Source organism: Lactuca virosa, chromosome 6, assembly GCF_052849685.1.
Source record: "Lactuca virosa cultivar CGN04683 chromosome 6, Lactuca_virosa_CGN04683_v6, whole genome shotgun sequence".
In the NCBI taxonomy this organism is placed as follows: Eukaryota; Viridiplantae; Streptophyta; class Magnoliopsida; order Asterales; family Asteraceae; genus Lactuca; species Lactuca virosa.
This window is the reverse complement of record NC_136431.1, coordinates 1122202-1141478: the sequence shown is the minus strand read 5'-3', so window position 1 is coordinate 1141478 and position 19277 is coordinate 1122202. Positions and strand designations below refer to the sequence as shown.

At 32.6% G+C, this 19277-nt stretch overlaps 1 protein-coding gene across 1 annotated transcript; it reads right to left on the bottom strand.

Annotated features, from left to right (window-relative positions):
- Positions 1-6464: 6464 nt before the first annotated feature.
- LOC145119863 (uncharacterized) lies at positions 6465-13193 on the bottom strand. The gene is made up of 14 exons (XM_079055627.1): positions 12670-13193; positions 11826-12574; positions 11372-11756; positions 10572-11181; positions 10364-10404; positions 10068-10136; positions 9695-9795; positions 8716-8794; positions 8495-8593; positions 8330-8398; positions 8183-8232; positions 7989-8070; positions 7672-7766; positions 6465-7020 (listed from the first exon to the last, which is right to left on the bottom strand). Exons 2-14 carry the CDS (start codon positions 12284-12286, stop codon positions 6831-6833), a joined length of 2331 nt encoding a protein of 776 aa, XP_078911753.1. The 5' UTR covers positions 12287-12574; positions 12670-13193; the 3' UTR covers positions 6465-6830.
- Between the last annotated feature and the right edge of the window lie 6084 nt (positions 13194-19277).

Genomic DNA, 19277 nt, shown 5'->3' with positions numbered 1-19277 from the left:
TAAGAATAAAGATGTCAGAGACACAGGAAGCATTTCAAAAATGGAACACGAGGAGGCAATGAAGGACCCTAGTGTGATTACCGATACACTTCTCCCCAACTAACTCATATGCAGGCGCACTTTACAATAGAGATACGGAAAGGAAACTCGTAAGTCACAAGGTATATTTGCATGCTAAATCAAAACCCTCAAACGTTCATGAAAATGTTCCCGGTAGATATGACTAGGGGAAGAACTAAAACCACCATCCACACATACCTAGGATGCACTCTAACTCTAAGCAAACATTTCTTCCAAATTGACCTAGTTTTGGTAACAAAAGGAAACTTCGACGCGACCATTTACGTTTTTTAGATAAGCCCTCGCCAAACCCATACCATAAGCCACAAGAGACCGTTCGACTTAACTTACCAAATAACGAAACCCATGTTATCTAAGGCGACAACCCGGCACAGACCTCCGAATCGTCCATTGCAACTAGACTCAGAAGTACCTATGTAAGAGGTACCACGCTCTTTCTTAGCCCACAATAGAAATAGTAAACAGGAAGCCAAAGACGTCAAGGATATCCCAGAAGTTTATAACCTTCCCGAAGTGTTCCCAGAAGATCTTTCGGAAATACCACCCATACGCCAAGTTGAGTTCGGAATCGACTCGACTCTTAGAGCCATTCACGTAACCAAATCCCCAATACCACTTAGCACCGACGTAAATACAGAAATTATCCAGCCGGTGGAACGATCTAACAAGTAAGGAAATTATCAGACCAAGCGTCTAACCTCTGAGAGCACCCGTCTGGCTCGTAAAGAGGAAGGGCAAATTGTCTATATGGCCATTGACTGCCAAGAACCAAACAAACCCGCCATCAAAGGCCAATATCCCCTATTTCGAATCGAAGACCTATTCAACCAACTTCAAGAAACGATCAAAAGTTGGTATACCACTAGCTCAAAATCTCGTAGGAAGAAATTCCCGAGACAACCTAATATTTATAAGGCCAACTGCATCACACGTAACCTTAACCTTGGTAACAATAGTGTTCGCCTTAAGGTCTAGAGACACTACCTTTAGGGCGTCAAGTACACAATCTTCAGTAGCCATGACCATCCATTCATCGAGGAGGCGCAAGATCGAAACCTTGAAACCCTATAGGACGCAAATGCAGACCACCCCTGTACTGGGCTGAGGTGGGTGACACGTAGCTAGCAAGGGGGCAGGCACTTGATAGCACCATCACCGATCCTGAGATCAGCAGAGAGACAACCGAAAAGATCGTCCAAATCCATGAACACTTAAAGGCATCCCGGGATCGACAAAAGAGCTATGTAGATAAGCGACGTAAACCTTTGGAGTTCCAGGTCGGTGACCACGTGTTGTTAAAGGTCTCGCCCTAGAAGGGAATGATACGCTTTGGCAAACGAGGAAAGCTAAATCCAAGGTATATCGGGTCATTCAAAATCCTCGCAAGGATCGGCCCAGTGGCTTACAAGCTTCAACTACCATAGGAGCTCAGCAATGTACACCCTGTCTTCCATGTGTCAAACCTAAAGAAGTGCCTGTCTGATGAAACTCTCGTGGTCCCACTCGAAGAGATTTAAGTGAATGAGAATCTACATTTCATAGAAGAACCTGTTGAGATCATAGATAGGGAAGTAAAAAGGACGAAGCAAAGTCGTATACCAATAGTGAAGGTCCACCGGAACGCCAAGCAAGGACCCAAATTTACTTGGGAGCGCGAAGATCAGATGAAACAGAAGTATCCACATCTCTTCCCTGGTTCATGAGTGCTTACTCAGAAACTAATTTCGGGACGAAATTCCCTTTAACGGGGGGATGATGTGACAACCGGAGAAATTCGGATCAAGTAAAGTATAGCTATGTGTAATGTAGAAACCACATCACAACTATGTAGTAATAAACATTTGAAAAGTCAATAAAAATGGACCAAGGGTTCAAGAAAATCTCGAATATGCATTAGAAGTGTTTAAGTTGGATCGAAATGCCTTAAAACCTAGAAGCTTCGCAACCGAGAATTTCCCTCCCCTCGGACCGAAAACCCCACACACATGGTTCTCGGTTGGAACGGAGAACCTAGTTCTCAGCATCTGTGACCGAATACCCTAGCCTCGGTATATGGGATCTCGGTTGGGTGAGAGACTCGAGATTTTGACCTAGTGACTTGACACCTCACCTTTGCATCCTTTTAACCACCATACCACCATGTTAAGCATGCAAGTACCCAACATATCCCCATGCAAAGCACCCAATTAACCCCAAACAATTTTACACTCTTTTATCCACCAAGCATCCATGCAAAGCACCCAATTAACCCCAAACAACTTTACACTCTTTTATCCACCAAGCATCCATGCAAAGCATGCATTTAACCCCCAAACAACCATGCACTCAACCTCCCCCCTCCTATTTAAATCTCAACCGAGAGTGGGTTCTTCCCACTCTTACCACCTCCTTCTTACTTCAACTCCTTTCTTCTCTCTAGAGCAAGTTCGAAATTCCTCCAAGTTCATCATCATCAAGCTGGTCCTAAGGATTTTGGTAAGTATTTTCGAAATCCTCTAGTGATTTAACACATTTTCGTGTAAATTTCATCATTTTTACACACATTATCATGTGTGAAACCCTTAGGAAAATCACACCTCCAAAGAAGATTATCAACTTCACTCAAGAAGCTAGGCTCGAAATCTTCATCTCATCACTTCAACCAACCCACACAAAAATCACTCAAGGTGAGCTTCATACCCCCATTTTTCGAGTTTGTCATGTTTTTAGGGGGGGGGGGGGGATACAAGTCAAAAATAGTTTTCCCCATGGATATTTGCATGTTTCATTCTTATTGTTTGAATATGAAATAATATTTGCACAAAATGTTGTGTTCACCACTTTTTACACCCAAAATCGGGACATATGATGTCTTGTTATGCAAAGTTAACATAAAGAGAACATGTCTCATTATATGGTACAAATATCCTTAGAAAAAATATGAGTTGTAAAACTTCAAAGTTTTGATAACTTGTACTAAACGATAGTTTTTCCTAGCAAAAATGGTTATATTATAACTACTTATTATTTTGGTGGGTTACAACCCAAAGATATTATGTTTTGGTAACATATATTGACACTAGACAAGATTACAACTTTATATTTATATAAAAGATTATATAAATGGGCTACACGATACATACAAGATAAACTATAATCAATATAGTTTGGGAGTCAAAACCACACTTTCATTTCAGAAGAACTACATAATTATCCAAAGGTATAATTAGTTCATTTTACAAGCAAAAAAAGAGTCATAGTTCACGTAAATCCGTTGATGCTCTTGTGAGACATTCTCTTCACCGTACCTACCTAGTGTACACTTTAAGTCCTACATTATAACCATAGTCTACTGAAGGGAGACCGAGACAGTTGTGTATAGATCTATACGGGATTGACAACCCCGCACCTAAGTTGTTCGCTACAGTTAGACCGGCACGTCTAGGGTGACAAATGTCTACCAATTCCGACACCTGAAGAACGTCGTTCAGGCATATAAGTCATATTAAGCATGGTTATAATAACTCACATAGGGATTAACAAAACATTTGATTTACGGGGTAACTTTCACTTCATCAGTTTTATGAAAAGATAAAACTACATACTATCCTTCAGTACAACATTACATACATTTCTGGTCTTAGGGTTTTAAGACTACAGTTCATAAATAAGAAAACATTGGATTTTCCAGGAATCATACATTATCATTTTACAAGGAAAATATACAAAGGAAATATATACACTTTCATTTAGTCTTGGGTATAAGGCTTACAACTCGTTTTAAAAGAAAATACTGGATTTTCTGAAAGTACACAAAAGCATTTTTAAGCAAAACAGTTACAAATCCTTCTCATACAAAAATGCTTATGAACTCAGCAACTTAGTTTTTGACACTTTTCAAAATCACCTGTATTCTCAGGAAACCCGTAAATAGTTATCCAAACGATTATGAGAGTAAGAGATGCTACAACATGTTTTCTACTTATCAGATATTTGTATTTACTTTTGAACAAACAATGTTTGTAAACTATGTAAACTTGTAATCTCAATATATGATGTTTGGGTTGCTATGTTTCATTCATATTCAATTGTTATGATACTGTACAATGACGTCATCCGCCCCCGTACGTTTTCGTCGTTTCGGTTTGGGGGTGTGACACGCGGTCAACGCTCTGCTTTTGGTAAACATTAGAGTACGTTGGGTGTACTCTCTTGGTACGCAGTGCGTACTCTGCTGGGAAGAAATATTGACTTTTGGACCTTGACTGTTGGCTTTCACTTTGACCAGGGTTGACCAAGTTTGACTTAAGGATATTTTGGGTATTCTGAGTTATAGTTAAGCCTTGGTCTCTATCTGTTGAATATGTGACATGTAGAGCCGGTATTCAGAGCAATGTATTGTTCAACTATTCGTCGGACTGTGAGGTGAGTTTTCCTCACTGTACTTTTGGGTCGAAGGCACCATGCCGGCCCACTAGGTTACGTGTCCTTGTATATAGGATGTTGATATGCGGTAGTGATCTGTAGATCTACCTGTTTATCTGTTGACTGGTTATGTGTTCTTTTGTATGTATATGTCGACATGTTATGATTTTGGGTTAAGACTTTACTGCTATGTGTGTGGGTCAACAGACCGGGGGTATTCCAGCCCGATGGCTGTAGACCTTAGGGTATTTCAGTTCGATGACTGAGTGGACCCATGGTATATTGGTATTCCAGCCCGATGGTTGTGGACTCGAGGGTATTCCAGTCTGATGACTGAGTGGACCCGTGGTATATTGGTATTCCAGCCCGATGGCTGTGGACCTGAGGGTATTCCAGTCCGATGACTAAGTGAATCTGTGGTATATTGGTATTCCAGTCCGATGCCTGATTGAGCCGGGGGTAAACCAACTCGGTGGTTGTGCAGCCGTGGGTATTCCAGTCCGATGATTGAGTGGACCCAACATGCTTGTTTGTATATGATATGTGTATTATGTGGTGGTACTTTGGGGGGAACTCACTAAGCTTCGTGTTTACAGTTGTTTGTTATGGTTTCAGGTACTTCAGGTAATCAGGAAAAGCAAAGGCGTGATCGTGCACATCCTTCAGATTTTATGTTATTGGATTTTGGGATACTCTGATTTATGAACTATACTTTTAAAACAACGTTTTTGTAAACAATTATCGACTTGGGGTTGTTCTGAAAAAATGAAATATTTACTCTGATTTTCGGAATGTTTCAATATCAAGTAATGATTGTTAAATCATTGTTTAAGTTTTTTTTTAAAGAGATGAGTAAGTTTAAGTTAATGTGAATGTTGGTCAACAATATCTTATGTTTGATTTAAATAACCTGTATAATTTTATGTATATCGAATCGAATTCTTATTGGCGTTTACAAAGTCAAAAATATCGTGTTATTCATTTAAAGTTGTATCCTACATCAAATATCATATTCTTCATTCAAACAAAATGGGAGAGAACATATTAATAAGGGAAACTAATAACTTTCATTTAAACAAAAAGAACAATACTTTCAAATATGAAAAACAAAACACAATACACCCTAAACCCTAACAGACAATGACAAACTCGATGGGTTGGTGTCTTTATCATTAAGGACGTGTAAGCCACGACATGAATGGATATGTCCCTACATCATGACTTGTTTGGCATTAAACCCTAAACATGGGTGCCTAAATCAATCTTTCATGTTCCTTAGAGGTGAACCAAGGCCTAGGACCAAAAGGATTTAAAAAAACGCCATTGACATGTAAACTTTTTGAGATTTTGTCTTGATAAACGACTTTTTAGATTCCTTACACTTCAACTATTACCATCATGTATCAACAAAACAAAAGACAATTCAAATTAGAGATCTTTTGTTTTTCAAACTCCGAAGTATTACGATCAATTTCGAAACTTCTTATCAATATATAATAAAATGACACTAAAACACATTGAATACGAATTTTTACCCACATAATGCTAGAAAAACCTACATCTATACTAAGGACAACTCATTACGTTTCCATAACCGACATAAGTCTGAAACAAGAACATGTTTGAAATCCAAAACTCAAAAATGAGGGAAGTGCACACATTATATATCCATGCTATCTAAAACCGGTACATTTCAGATATAGTGATCATTTTTGAAAAATCATTTAAAACTATGGTTATTTCCGTAATGATGTGGTCATTTTGTTAATATCTTATTTTTTATTATTATATTAACTATAAATTTATTTTACTTATTTGAGTCATTCAACTAAATAGTAATGATGTGGTCATTTTGTTAATATCTTATTTTTTATTATTATATTAACTATAAATTTATTTTACTTATTTGAGTCATATTCAACTAAATAGTTCGAAAGTATCACATCTAATACAAACCAAACTATCATCATAATGAAGAATAAACGAAACCCCCAATTCTATAAACCAAACCGAATTTAACACCATACACCCTAAAACTCCATGGACAAATACAATTCTACATATACTTGCTTTCACAATTCTAAATCCAAGTAATTCATGTACTCTATACAAAACAATCGTAAAGTGTTCCTTATGGATCACAAAACAATGGCCACACACTATCCGATTCATCGGATATGCTTTCATCCCACAACTTTAAGCTCTTTTCAACAACAACAATAACAACCACAACCAGACCTTAAAATCAACATGCAAAAACCAGCCAACTTGACTAGAGAGACATGGGCCCACAAACACTTCGAAATATAAAAGAGGGTCAAAGTGATTTATGCTTCCATTTTGTTCTATGATTCCTTTTGGCCATCATTTTCTCCGGCAGCAATAGTGGTGGTGGTGGTGGTGGTGGCGGCGGCGGCAGCAGTGGTGGTGGTGGTGGTGGTGGTGCGTGACGCCTGAAGTTGAACTGTGAATTTCTTCTGCAAATCTTTAAGCTTATCTAGTATTTCTTGGAATGTTGGTCGGGATTGTGGTTCACTGAGTACAAAAAAGAAAAGAGTGTACAGAGTTATGATTGTATGCAGTAATCGAAGATGGAATAGAATTGATCATTACTTTGTTTGCCACATAGGAATGGAATTAGGTTTTCCTAAGAGAATGTGATTCCTTCTTCCGGACTCATTTTCATTCTATGGGATACAGGTGCTTTCTTTTCATTCCTTGATGAATTGGAATGAAGAAATATTAATTATACTTGAACATTACTTGTATAATTAAAAATAAAAACTAAAAATGTTTTTTGATTATAATTCTATTATAAGATTTCATGGTTTACGATTTTTTTAGTTTTGTAAAGTGATGAACCTTTTTTCTTACTATTTGACATAAACATATTATATATTTCAAACTACATAGAATATGCTTAAATGGAATTTATATAACTATATATCTTTATCTGATTAAAAGTTTATTTATATAAAAAGAAAAGTTTTTCTTTGTTATCAATTTAATTTCATTTAGTTTTCTAATTATACATAACAAATAACATGTTTGAATGAGAAGTTCCATTCCTTCAACCCGACCAAACATGATAATGGAATGTAATCACCCATTCCATTCCATTACCTTACTCATTCCATTCCTTCATTCCAAACAAACCCTATATACAAAAACTGACAAAATACAAACCTGCACCAACAGCTTTCAATAAGAGAAGCCCATTGAGGATCCACATCAGTGGGAATATCTAACCTTTGATTCATAAACCCTACAGCTCCAATTACCTGTTACACATACAAAAACCACATTTTGACTTTTAAAGTCAAAGAAATGAATTTTCCTCTCCATATTTCGATACAAAAAAAAGTTCAAAAAGAAAGTTGATAACTTTGACAAACTTCATAACAAATGCTACAAATAACTTTCGCATACCATTTTCAATCATATGACCAAAAATTTCACTTATAGAAAATTACAAGTTTGACCTTGAAAGTTGAAACACATACCTGCATTGAGTTGAGACTATCCCAAGGAATCTTTTCTGTGATAAGTTCCCATAATACCACACCATAGCTATATACATCCGACCTACAAATTTCAAACGAATATAATTATTATAAAATTATGCATTTAAATATATATATATATATATATATATATATATATATATATATATATCATTCTCGGTTATATAGCTTACTTTTCATCTGCTTGTTCATTCCTAAGAACTTCGGGAGCCATCCATTGAGGCTAAAAGTGGAAAAAACAAAAAAGAATGTTAATGAATGCCAAATGTCTAAACTACCCTTGCATAATCACAACTTAAGGAAATAACATAGGTAAATACCGTGCCCTTGCCCGTCTTTGTTGTAAGATACGTTTCATGCTTGACACGCGAAAGACCAAAGTCACCAACCTATTCATTTCCAAAAAAATAAAATTTTATTCATTTCCTTGTTTATAAATTACAATTGAAAAATAAAAATTACATATAAAAGCAAATACAACAAACCTTCACATTCCAATTCTTATCAACAAGAAGATTTGAAGACTTCAAATCGCGATGAATGATTGGCGGGTGACAATGGTGAAGATAATTCATCCCTCGTGCCTGTGGGAGTGGGAGTGGGAGTGGGACCCACCAATTATTATTATTATTATTATTATTTTTAAAACAAAACATGAACTACATATCATATAATTATAAATGGGACCCACAAAATGAAAACTTACAATATCCATGGCCATATGAACACGACGTCTCCAATCTAATCTAGCTGTGTTTCTTTGAAGTAAACGAAACAAACTTCCACTACATAGAAAAATATCATAACTCCATTTAGCCTTGGTTTAAAAAAGCGTGTTGCGCTCCGTTGCGATTAGGTCCCGGAGACCGATGCACGTTGCGAGATGCGATTGCGAGCGCATCATGTAGGTGTGGCGCACAAGTAGTAATTACTAAATATATATGTGTTTACTTAAAGCAGAAAGAAAAATTCATGTTTACCAATAACTAACTAAAACACCATAAACATTAAACATATAAAATGAAACCAAAATCTAATATCCATGCCATATGCAAAGTGAAAACAATGACTCATTGTTGGCAGGATCTATGTTGTGGTCCAATGACTCATTGTTAGCAGCCATGATTGTTAAGATTTAAGAGAAGAGAATTTTAAGAGAAGAAAATAATGTTGAGCACTGTTAGTGACTTAGTGCTAACTGTTAACCGTTGGATCAATAAATAAGAGGGTGGATCAAGAAAGAGGAGGGAAAATGAAGAACTTACTGGTCGATAATAACAGAGAGAAGAAAAAGTTTGTCATGTGATCATGGTGTTGTGCCAGTTAGTATTCTTATTTGTATGTCTCTAGGGTAGAAGTAGGGCCGGCCAACAATTAAACAGTTGCATTTGCATGGGCTATATTAGATTTTAAGTATTTTTAAGTAAAATGGGCCAAACACAGGATGCGACAAAGCGCAATGCGCTAGATGCAAACGCATCACCTCGCATCATGTAGGTCGCTTCGCCCCACACCTCTGTTGCGCTTAGGCCATCGCAACGCAACGCAACCTCGCAACAGTCGCAACATGCGCGCTTTTTTAAACCAAGCATTTAGCTATACATATTTTATATTTTATATATATATATATATATATATATATATATATATATATATATAATATGTAAATGGTAAATTATACATACCGGGGAAGGAACTCTGTGACAATGCATAGACGTTGAGGTGAGGTTACAGCGCCCATAAAGAGGAGAATATTTGGATGCCTAAGTCTTTTCATGAGAGATACCTTTGAATAAATAAAATTATAAAATTAAATTAATTAGATGTTGTCTCTTGAAAATTTTAAAGATTGTTTCATTTTGTCTCTTGAAAATTTTAAAGATTGTTTTATTTTCTCATTTTTAATGTCTATTTCTATTTTTGGACGTCTCTTGAAAATTCTAAAGATTGTTTTGTTTTGTCATTGTTAAACGGTATTTTAGACAATCGATAAATACTCAAACATTACCAAAATTTTAGAAAATTCTTTTATTTTGATATTATTTGAGGGAAAATTACCTCCTGTCGAAATGATAATATCACATCGTCTGAATATTCTTGTCTTGAGAAAACCTTGACAGCAACATCCTGCATTCATAAGCATGTGTTAAATGTCTATAATACCCTTCAATTACAAAATAATAATATCACATCATCCAAATAAATATTTTATTGCAACTACATATTTCCCATTATTCTCATTTGGAGTACTTTTAATAATAGCAACACTTAGTAGTTGTCAAATGCCTTCAATAAACAAGAAACATTATTAGGACCTAAAATGGTAATTATAGCAATATTGATAAAGAACATACCGATCCATACCACAATGCATGATATACCGTCCCACATGAACCTGTCAAAATATATATATATATATATATATATATATATATATATATATATGTAAAAAATTAGAAAAGCAAAAATTTCAATAAAATAATACTTAAATCTATAAATGTTCCATTATTTGTCACCCTTTAACAAAAAGTAGTAATTAAAAACATTCTATTATTATAATACCTTGTCCAATTTGTTCACCAATTATTAAATCTTCCCATAATATTTCATAATCCAAGCTATCAGTGTCCACATCCACTTTATTTATAGCACTACTATTTGTGCTTCCACAACTACTTGCACTACTTGTACTATTAACATTAAAAGAAGAAGACCATGACCCTGAAGCCTCATTTCGATTCATATTTTCCCACGGTTGACTTTCTACTTTTGGTTGTTGACCAGATTCATGTACTTCTTGATCATTATTATTATTATGTAACCAATGCAAACCAAAACGACCCGTTTTTGGATCCGACCCGCCTTCTCGGTTATCGTTTCCTTTCCATGGCCATGTAATTCCCTTTTTGCCCATCCATGCTTCCGCTTTTGAAGATAGAAGCTTGTGGATCCCGGGCTTGTTTTCACCCTCGTCACCTGAATCTCCCAAGGGCTTTCCGGTAATTTGGTCTTTTGAAGAGAATCCTCCTGCAAATGGTGATTGAGGAAGATCGCCTCTTGGAGTACTTGCCCCACTTGAATATCCATCTTCTTTGTGATCCGAGTCTTCATGATCCGTGAAGTTTTCTCCCGGTTTCATTTTTGACTTCACCTTGTTGCTAACTTTTGTAGCCTGTTTGTTTTTTTTTTTTTTACAAAGGGTATTTTAGACATTTCACAGCATAATAACTTGGAATAAGGAAGGGGTTGTTGTTTTTATCAAAATGTTGTATACATAACATAAGTCAAGATGGAATAAACCGTCTCAACTTACAACATTCCAAGAAAGAAATTTCACAATATTCATTAAGTGAATAACTGACCAGATTTGAAATCTTTGAGGCGATTGCAGTTTGTAAAGGTTGTTGAGGATCGAGTCCAAGTTTAGCTGAAGCGATTCTTCTTGGAGCACTGATTGTTGCTAATGGCTTCATTTCTTGATATGGGCGTGTATCACTTGATACACATATAACACCAATTAGGATTCCATTTTCATCACGAAATGGTGTATTTGCAGCCATAACGATAAATTTTTCCCCTAATTTGTTTTTAACTGGAAATTGACCAGACCAGCTTTCCCCTTTTGCTGTTCGTTGTAAAATAGCTTCAGCTAATGTGTAATCGTTGGAATCTACTAGAAGCTCATGGGCTGTTTTCCCTAAAGCTTCAGAAGATGTGTATCCATACAGATTTTCAGCCATACGATTCCTGTATCATAATGATATGATCATGAGATTGAATAAAAATTGGAGGAAGAAATTGAAATCGTTGACTCACCAGTAGATTATGTGGCCGTTGAGATCGAATATATGCACAGATTGACCCATTGATTGTAATATATTCAAGTATTGTGTTTCCGTTAGCTTCACAGCTGAAGGGCCGTCGGCGGCGGATGTGGCGGAGGTGTTATGGTTGTGATCGTTGCTGTAGCTAACGTCAACGCTGCGAGTTTCTCTTCTTAATGGTGAGGAATGGCGGAAAGATGCTGAACCCATCTTGAAGGCGGCTACAGCGCCGCCCTCGAACATCCCGCTTGCACCACCCATGTGTTTCCGGCGAGGGCGGCGTGGAGATACTGAACTGGACCTTTGACGTTCGGATTTTTGTTGGTCGTCGGAGATTTTTAGCTTTGACATTTCTTGTTTGAGATGAGCGTGGCTTTGTTCTAAATCATGGATCTTCTTTAAGAGCTCCTCAGTTGGTGGTATTTCGTTCTTGCTATGGTTGTTGTTAGCCATTTTTTCACACACTGTGTGAATCTGTGATTTAGGAGGAATCCCAATTCCCAGATCAAAAGGGTAAAACAAAATTCAAGTTTTTTTCACGCTTTCGCACAAAAACCTTATTGGTGAAATCAATTCGAGAAACCCGTTTCAAGAAACAATTGAAACGGAAAATCCAATTTGATTTGCGCAAAGATGAAGAGACAAAAACCATAGCACACACTCTATCTCCATCTTCATATACTTCCACCAAAAACACATTGATCAATTGAACGGCTTGCCGTTCAAAAATCTCATGAACATCTAATTTTGCAAAAACCCAAATCAACAAACTAACGAAAACCCATGTTTGACTGCACGCAACTAAGAAAAGCAAAAAACCCACACATAAACACTACCTGTGAATATATCGAAATGGGTAAAAGGTTGTTGATTGGGGTTGATTTGAATGATATATATTTAAGCCGATTGCTGATGAATCAATGAACTGACTCTTGTTTACTTCCTTCGCAATTCTCTTTTACTTATACTCATTCAGCCTCTTTCAGGTGTAAATGGGGTTCGGTTATTGAGAATTGATGATGAAGATGAAGTTGATGATGATGATGATGATGATGATAAGATAAGCTCTCTTGATGGATCAATAAATTGAATCTCTCTCTCTCTCTGGTCTTTACCCTTCTCTTTTTGTCTATCTCTCTCTGACACACACACCCACACACATTAAACCCTAAATTAATCAACCATATGTGGTGAAGTTTGTATATCCCTGAATAGATGTGTATTGAAACGAAAGAATCAAAAGAAAGATGCTGTGTCTTGAAAGGTCAAGACTCGAAGAACAAACCCCTCAAGCTCTCTCTCTCTCTCTCTCTCTCTCCTATCTCTCTCCATAAACCTTTTGTTTTTAATCTTCGTGACTTTGATTTCCAGCTTTCTTTTTCTTCTTTTCGAGTATTACAAATTTCACCCTTTGATTTATGTGGGTTGTCGAAATTTGACCTTGACTTAATTTACAATTTTTGTCGTTGTTTATTTCATCGGTTAAAGCTTTCATTAATTGCCAATGCCTTGGTCAAACTACAAGTACACGATTGGATTATATTGTAGATTTGCTTTTATGATTCTTGCTTTTTTTATTTATGCACTTAATTATTAATTAGAAATTAAATATCATTTTATATATTATTTTTATCCGTCGTCCTGACTGTCACTGTTAAATGATGACAAGTAAAATAAAAATTTATTAAATATATTAAACTAGGCGAATACCTACACGTTGCACATAATACAACAATATACTAAAACTATTTATAAAACATATGTTTTTTAAATATATCATTGACGTCGTTATTAGCTCTTATATAATAAATCTTATAATAAGTTGATATAAACATTGTTTGTTTTGAATTATATGATAATGTAGATATCTTTTAAAATTATATAATCTATATTGTCTCAATGACCTCTATATGCGAGTTACTCATTAATAAAAATATATATAATATATGGTTTAATGATACTTATATTTGTTATTATGATTAATTAATTTAAAAAAATTTATTTGCATAAGATTTTAATTTTTATCATTGTAATTATTTAAAACATCAAACATTATTTTTGTTTTCAAATGTGACAATATAATTTTTGTATATAATGTTACTTTTAACTATTTTTATTGTAAGTTATTTAAAATAATGTATTTTGAAACTCTTAATTATTTTAATTTGGTTTTAGAAATTTAACTTTTTAAAAATTTATTTGATAAATATTGTTAGTTTCTTTTATTGTAATTATTTAAAACAACAAACATTGTTTTTGTTTTTAAAGATAACATTATAATTTTTTTTATATAATATTACTTTTAACTATTTTTATTGTAAGTTATTTTTAAGTTATTTATTTGAAAATTCTTAATGATTATAAAAAATAGTTTCATGTTTTTTTTTAATTTAGGATTACAATTTAGGTTTAACACTATAATTTATAACTTTTAACTATTTATAAATATTTTCTCGATTTTTTCAAGTTTAACTGAAATTTTGATTTAAGTTAATCGTTTAACATTATACTGAAATTAATAATTTAACTATGTTGCATAAAGGGTGTGTTCGGCAAAACTAGCTGATAGCGGGTAGCTTGTAGCGGGTAGCGGGTAGCTTGTAATTTGTAGCGTTTTGTTAAAAGTTACATGAAGTAACATTTGGATTTGGAGCGTTTTGATTAAACTAAACGCTACAAGCTTGTAGTGCCAAACAAGGTTTTCTGTTTAAAACGGAGCGTTTTGTCAAACATTAGAAGCTAGAAGGTCTCAAACGCTCCAAAACGCTCCGTGCCGAACACGTCCAAAATCATAAATTATACAAAATTTGTGATTTTAAAATGGCAATTGCTCGACAACATATCTAAACTAATAAGTTAACTATAATATGTTAAAAAGTTAAAGTCATAATTTTATAAATAGAAGTAAAATATGATATTTTAATATTGTAGTTAAGTTAATTTATGATTAGAATTTAATTTTTGTATTATTTTAACATTATTAACTAATTTATAATAATTATTAAAAAAAAATTGAAAAGTCGTGGAGGTTTCAAATGCATGTGGTGCAAGTAAAAATGTCTCTTTTATAAATATAATTAGGCGAATGCCCGCGCGTTGCGCAGAAACACCTATATAGTTGACGTGTTTACAAATACATGTTTTTCTAAATATAACTACAACGTTGTTGTTAAATTTGATATAATAATTCGTATACTAAACTGACATAATATATTGATTATTTTGAATTATATGATAATATATACATCTGTTATAACTGCATAATCTCAATTGTTTGAATAACTTCGACCCGCGAGTTACACATGAATAAAATTAAATATAATATATGGTTTAATGTTATTTATAGTTGTTGTTATTGTTAATTAATTTTTTAAAATTTATTTGCTTAATTTTTTAATTTCTATCATTATAACTATTTAAAACATCAAATATAGTTTTTTGATTTTAAAGGTAACAATATAATCATTTATATATAGTTATTTTTAACTATTGTTATTGTAAGTTATTTTAGGCTACTTATTTAAAAACTTTTAACGATTATAAAAATATATTTAGGAAATATTTTAGTTAAATTGAGATTACAATTTAGTTTTTGCATTTATCACTGCAATTTATCACTTTTATCTATTTACAAAATATTCTTTAATTTTTTAAGTGGAACTGAAATTTATATTTAAGTTGACACTGTAATGTTATATTTGAATTAACAATTTAAGTATTTTGTCCAAACTGTTCAAAAGTTGTAGCTTTAAACTGATAATGGTTATATACAACAATATTTTAAATCTAATAAATTAAGTATAATATGTTAAAAGTTAAAGACATAACTTTATAAATAGAAGTAAGATATTATTTTAAAATTAAAATTTTGTTTATTTATAATTACACTTTAGGTTTGATATTTATTTAACCTTATTAACCAGCTTATAATCATTATTAGAAAGACACTACAATTTATCACTTTTAACTACTTACAAAATATTTTTTTGGTTGTTTAAGTTAAACTAAAATTTATATTTAAGTCGACCATGTAATGTTATATTTAAATTAATAATTTAAGTATTTTATACAAATTGTTCCAAAATTATATCTTTAAAATGATAATGGTTTACATCCAACAACATATTAAAACTAATAAATTAAGTATAATATGTTAAAAATTAAAAAACATAACTTTATAAGTAGAAGTAAAGATATTATTTTAATACTGAAATTTAGTTTATATATGATTACACTTTAGGTTTGATATTTATTTAACCTTATTAACCAACTTATAATTATTATTATATAGAAATTGAAAAGTCATGGGAGTTTCAAATGAATGTGGTGAAAGGAAAAATGAATGAGAGTTTCAAATGAATGTGGTGAAAGCAAAAATGTTTCATTTATAAGTATACTAGGCGAATGCCCGCGCGTTGCGCATAAACACCTATATAGTTGAAGTCTTTAAAATTGTATGTTTTTTTTAAATATAGAAATAATGTTGTTGTTAAATTTGATATAATAACTCATATACTAAATTGATATAATATATTGATTATTTTGAATTATATGATAATATATACATCTATTATAACTGCATAATCTCAATCGTTTGAATGACTTCTACCCGAGAGTTACACATGAATAAAATTACATATGATATATGGTTTAATGTTATTTATAGTTGTTGTTATTGTTAATTAATTTTATTAAAATTTATTTCCTTAATGTTTTAATTTCTATCATTATAATTATTTAAAACATCAAACATTGTTTTTTGATTTTAAAGTTGACAATATAATCATTTATATAGAGTTATTTTTAACTATTGTTATTGTAACTTATTTTAAGCTACTTATTTCAAAACTTTTAATGACTATAAAATTATCTTTAGGAAATATTTTAGTTAAATTGAGATTACAGTTTAGTTTTTGCATTTATCACTACAATTTATCACTTTTAACTATTTACAAAATATTCTTTGGTTTTTTAAGTGGAACTGAAATTTATATTTAAGTTGACAATGTAATGTTATATTTAAATTAACAATTTAAGTATTTTGTCCAAACTGTTCAAAAGTTGTAGCTTTAAACTGATAATGGTTTATATACAACAACATATTAAATCTAATAAATTAAGTATAATATGTTAAAAGTTAAAGACATAACTTTATAAGTAGAAGTAAAGATATTTAAAATTGAAATTTAGTATATTTATGATTACACTTTAGGTTTGATATTCGTTTAACCTTATTAACCAACTTATAATCATTATTAGAAAGACACTACAATTAATCACTTTTAACTATTTACAAAATATTTTTTGGGTTGTTTCAGTTAAACTAAAATTTATATTTAAGTTGACCCTGTAATGTTATATTCAAATTAATAATTTAAGTATTTTATACAAATTGTTCCAAAATAGTATCTTTAAAATGATAATGGTTTACATCCAACAATATATTAAAACTAATAAATTAAGTATAATATGTTAAAAGTTAAAAAACATAACTTTATAAGTAAAAGTAAATATATTATTTTAATATTAAAATTTAGTTTATATGATTACACTTTAGGATTGATATTTATTTAACCTTATTAATCAACTTATAATTATTATTAGAAAGAAATTGAAAAGTCATGGGAGTTTCAAATGAATATGGTGAAAGGAAAAATGCATGGGTGTTTCAAATGAATGTGGTGAAATGAAAAATGTTTCCTTTATAATATAGTATGTGATATGATATGATATAGATATGCGATATTCCGCGCGTTGCGCAGTTATAATTAAAATATTGATAAGTATATGTTATTAAAATAAATATATACTTGTTAGTAAGTTTAAATTAATGATTCTTAAACTAATTTATTATAAAATATTCGAAGTATTTTATATAAATGATAAGCATTATCAAAAATGAGTGTACGAAATTACTTTCGTAATGGATTTATGAGTATCAAATAATAGCTCTCATATTATTCTATTTAAAAGCGCATCATCTTTATAGCCGCTACCCGAGAAAATAAAAATAAACTCAATTTAGATAGACATATTTTATTTTTAATGGATTTTAAAACTATTTTTTGATATATGTTTTATATTTAATATTTGGGATATATACACTAAAGTCTCAATCTTTTCATCGATTTGACAAGAAAATCCTAAACTTTATTTTTTTGACAGTAAAGTCCTAATTACCAGCAATTTGTGACACGTTTACCCTTTTTTCTGGTTAGCGGTAATTAGGACTTTATTGTAAAAAGAAATAAAGTTCAGGACTTTCTTGTCAAATTGTGAATTATGACTTTATTGTCAAAATAATAAAGTTTAGGATTTTTTTGTCAAATTGTTAAAAATATTAGGACTTTATTGTATATATCCATTTTTCTTGATAGACTATCATACCATTAAATTTCCCAATATTTTCAATGATTTGACAAGAAAGTCCTAAACTTTTTTTTTACAAAATCCTTATTATTATTATTATTATTATTATTATTATTATTATTATTATTAAAAATATAAATAAGAATACTATTTTTTGAACTTGTTATTATTAATATTTTTAATAATACATATAAATGCATTTAAATAAAAAAAAATAATATTAATAACATTGTTTAAGGGTGGAGATAGAGGAGATGGTGATGCTTTTAGCATTGAAATCATGAATGTCTGCTTGTATATTTTTACTTTGTATACAAGCAATTTTAAATTGTTAAGTATACAAGCAGACATTCATGATTTCAATGTTAAAAACATCATCATCTCCTCCACCTCCACCCTTAAACAATGTCATTTTTTTCATTTAAATGCATTGATATTTATTATTAACAATATTAATAATAACAAGTTCAAAAAATAGTACTCTTATAATAATAATAATAATAATAATAATAATAATAATAATAATAATAATAATAATAATAATAATTGATGCAACCTGGCTCCGAACCACCTTCGCTGCTGGGAGATGATCGATGGAATAGAACCTGAGAGGTCACAAAGAAGGAAGAAACGACAGTCGCCTTCCGGGGGAGGTCCCGGAAAGACGCTCTGACGATCAAGTTAGTGGGAGGAGTATGGAAGCATGAGGGTGAACGATCGGGGGAGAATAGCTTACCTCTCAAGGCAGAGTGATCGGCCTTTTATACTGAGGATCTTCCTCGATCCATACGAAGGACAAGGATTAAGGCCCCGACAGGATCTGTCGTCCTTATTAGAGGACCATGCTCCACGTTCGTGTCCGGTCCATTGATTGGTCCAGGCGATAATGCTCTGGTCATGCTCTTTGTCGCCTGGAGTCGTTATCTTTGGACTGTAGCTGAGGACAACCCTTGGCGAGGGCGAACTTCCCACGCGGTCGCCTCTTGTGGGTTTCGGGCGGTCAGGGCGGCCGAGTCGCCAGCCCAGGCTTCGTTAGGAACTCCTCGTCGGGGGTTCTCCTGTCTCTGGCCCGCTC

Coding starts and splice junctions, on each gene's coding strand:
- LOC145119863 (XM_079055627.1), bottom strand. CDS start 12,286: ATGGCTAACAACAACCATAGCAAGAACGAAATACCACCAACTGAGGAG. Junction 9,796..10,067: donor TATTATCATTTCGACAGGAG/GTAATTTTCCCT, acceptor ATTTATTCAAAG/GTATCTCTCATGAAAAGACT. Junction 8,795..9,694: donor GTCACAGAGTTCCTTCCCCG/GTATGTATAATT, acceptor TTTTCTATGTAG/TGGAAGTTTGTTTCGTTTAC.